Below are 2,532 nucleotides of genomic sequence, written 5' to 3'. Positions count from 1 at the left end.
TCTCCCTGTATGCGAATACGCCAACCCCTCTCGCATGGCATGACATGTGCTCCTGGGGAATCTTTGCAAAACGCATAGAGCTCGTTGTCGACCGATTTATATCCTGAATCAAGACTTGGCAGTGGGGAAATGGTGCGGCTATCAATTTCAAACCCTGTGTTCTTCATCAGGTCAAAGAACACCTCCTCGCTATTGTGCCGTTTTTTCAAAGCCACCAGCACAATCGCACCAGGAGAAATTTGGACCAGTGCTGTAAGCATTTGGATCAGGGCTGGGAGGCTGTCCGCATTATAAGTACAATCCGAAACAACAATCAGATCATAACCATGCTCAGCAATTTCGTCTGGCATAGATTCATCCCAGTCAAGGACATGGAATCGAGCGGTGGAGAATCTGGCAAAAGTGGCATGTTTCAAATTGCGGCTGATGATATCCCGGACCTCTTCGAGGTCTGTAAGCAGCACCGAGCACTGAGGTACTATCTGAGCGATTGCGAGTCCGACAATCCCGCACCCTGCGCCTAGCTCGATGACGCGAAGTGGCGTGTTTTTTCGCTCATAGAATAGTTTTTGAAGTGTAGGAATTGATCCTCCTAGGCGCATATATGCGCTCTGAAGTTCCATCACACATCCCAGCGCAGCGTCCCTGTATTTTTGTAGATGTTAGATGACGTTATGTGAGTAGTTATATATAAAAGATGTACCAGCGACTGATTAAGGAAAAAAAACAAACAAAAGGGATTTCCTCACTTACCATATATGTCGGGCGATACTATTACCAGTCTCTTCCCAAGCTCTCAACTCTGGTCCAATTTCGAGCTTAAAACATCGTTCAACCAGCTTTTCAGCCTGTGGGCCATAACTCCCCCCAAAGTCAGCACTGCAAGCAGTAACGATGCTGGGCGCCTTAGACGGCTCCAAGCGGTCGACCAGACCAGCATTGGCGTTCCTCACACTGAGTCTAGCAGCTTGATTCACATCGGAGATCGGACACGGCCCGAGAGCTATCTTCAGCTCTCGATCTCCAGCTTTCCACTTGAATATCTCGTCGAATGAGGTTGTTAACTCGTTGTTTTTGGTAAACTGCAATAGGGAAAGAAGTTCAGTGTCTTCCGCAAGGAATGTATCCCCCAAATCCGTCGTGATGGTGATCAATGCTTCAACGAAGCATTGGCTATTAGGAGACACCACTATTTTGGGGGTTTTGAGAAATCGGATGTAATGGGGCATAGTTTAAAGTGGTTGTGGAAATATTAGTATTCCTGGGGAACGGGCGCCTGATAGATATATTCTTAATTTTTATTTATTTATTTAATTTTTATTTATTTTTGGACATCGTTTGCCATGCACGCCTTTTTTTTACAGCAAATTTCAGCAGGTTGTATGGGATAATAATATATCTGACATTGAACAGATGTTGACGCACAGATTATCATGTCCTAACTCCACATCTTCCTTTAGATTGCCAATCCCACTGCATTCAAAATGAAATAGAGAAATAGTATAGAAAGTGAAATTGCACACAACAACAAGCCTTGGTCTCATAAGCCAATAAATATGCAAACAAGGCAAACTTCTGGAGAGGCTGACAAGGCGACCATTCTTGATTCTTGACCACGTTTAATATCGTTGCTGTGATGCACTTCCTCGATGGTCGATGAAACTGAAATTTTGTAGGAAGGGCAAGTATTTACAACCTAGCCTTCTAGCTTACCAACATCTCCTCCCCGCTGCCAGCTTATTCCTCAACCGTTCAGGATTTACTCATTCAGCCCTTTTGAATGAATGCTGCACAGCGTGTTTGCATGCTAGTATGTATTGTTCGCCAGCAGCATCTCTCTAGAATTTTTCTTGGGAAAATACGATTGGCAGCCGCACGGCATGTCTTTGGAGACCCTCGTATTGTTGATGTTCTCCTGCAATGCGCATTCAGGGCTGATAATTCTCGAGTGTCGCCCTCTAGTTGCCTGGTTGCCTGATTGCCTGATGGCCCACGGGCAATCTGCAAGACTGTCTTTCGTCCAACTCTGGAGACCACATTTCCAAGGCCCCCGCTGAGAAGGAGATTGTTCGCCGATAATAAATATACGGCATGTTGACTCAGCGTGCTCAGCTCTGCCTGCAGAATCGAACTCCGTCGGGATCCTTCAATCGCTCCAGAGCTGCTGCGCCAGCCCATCGGCCGAATTATCGTTGGCAAACAATCAAATGCAGGGCGCCTTCAACTTTGAAAAGCTCGACCGAATCCGCCCCACAAAAATGTCTGCTCGTTTGAACTTCATTCTTTACCCGAGTGAGGACCTAGTAATGTCAACAGTTCTAGATTCTTACGTACGTAGTTATCAACTCCAAAACTAGATACCAATATACTGAATAATATTGAACAGTAACTAGTTGTTGGGATTCATGGCTATGTAAGCACCATAAAAAGCACTTGAAAAGTGGTGCCAGAAAAGAGAAAATTAGACTCAGTACATCTCAGACTGCTATTGTTGAAAGTTTCTACGTTATGAGTATAAGCTCAACTTCTGAA

At 45.0% G+C, this 2,532-nt stretch overlaps 1 protein-coding gene across 1 annotated transcript; it reads right to left on the bottom strand.

Moving 5' to 3' along the window:
* Positions 1-96: 96 nt before the first annotated feature.
* Positions 97-1,600, bottom strand: HCAG_06268 (predicted protein; the record flags this gene model as incomplete). Its single annotated transcript, XM_001538613.1, has 4 exons — positions 97-103; positions 154-645; positions 754-1,173; positions 1,590-1,600. 4 exons carry the CDS (start codon positions 1,598-1,600, stop codon positions 97-99), a joined length of 930 nt encoding a protein of 309 aa, XP_001538663.1.
* Positions 1,601-2,532: the final 932 nt, after the last annotated feature.

The sequence above is a fragment of the Histoplasma capsulatum genome, genomic scaffold (assembly GCF_000149585.1).
Source record: "Histoplasma capsulatum NAm1 scaffold_7 genomic scaffold, whole genome shotgun sequence".
In the NCBI taxonomy this organism is placed as follows: Eukaryota; Fungi; Ascomycota; class Eurotiomycetes; order Onygenales; family Ajellomycetaceae; genus Histoplasma; species Histoplasma mississippiense.
This window is presented reverse-complemented; position numbering and strand designations above follow the sequence as displayed.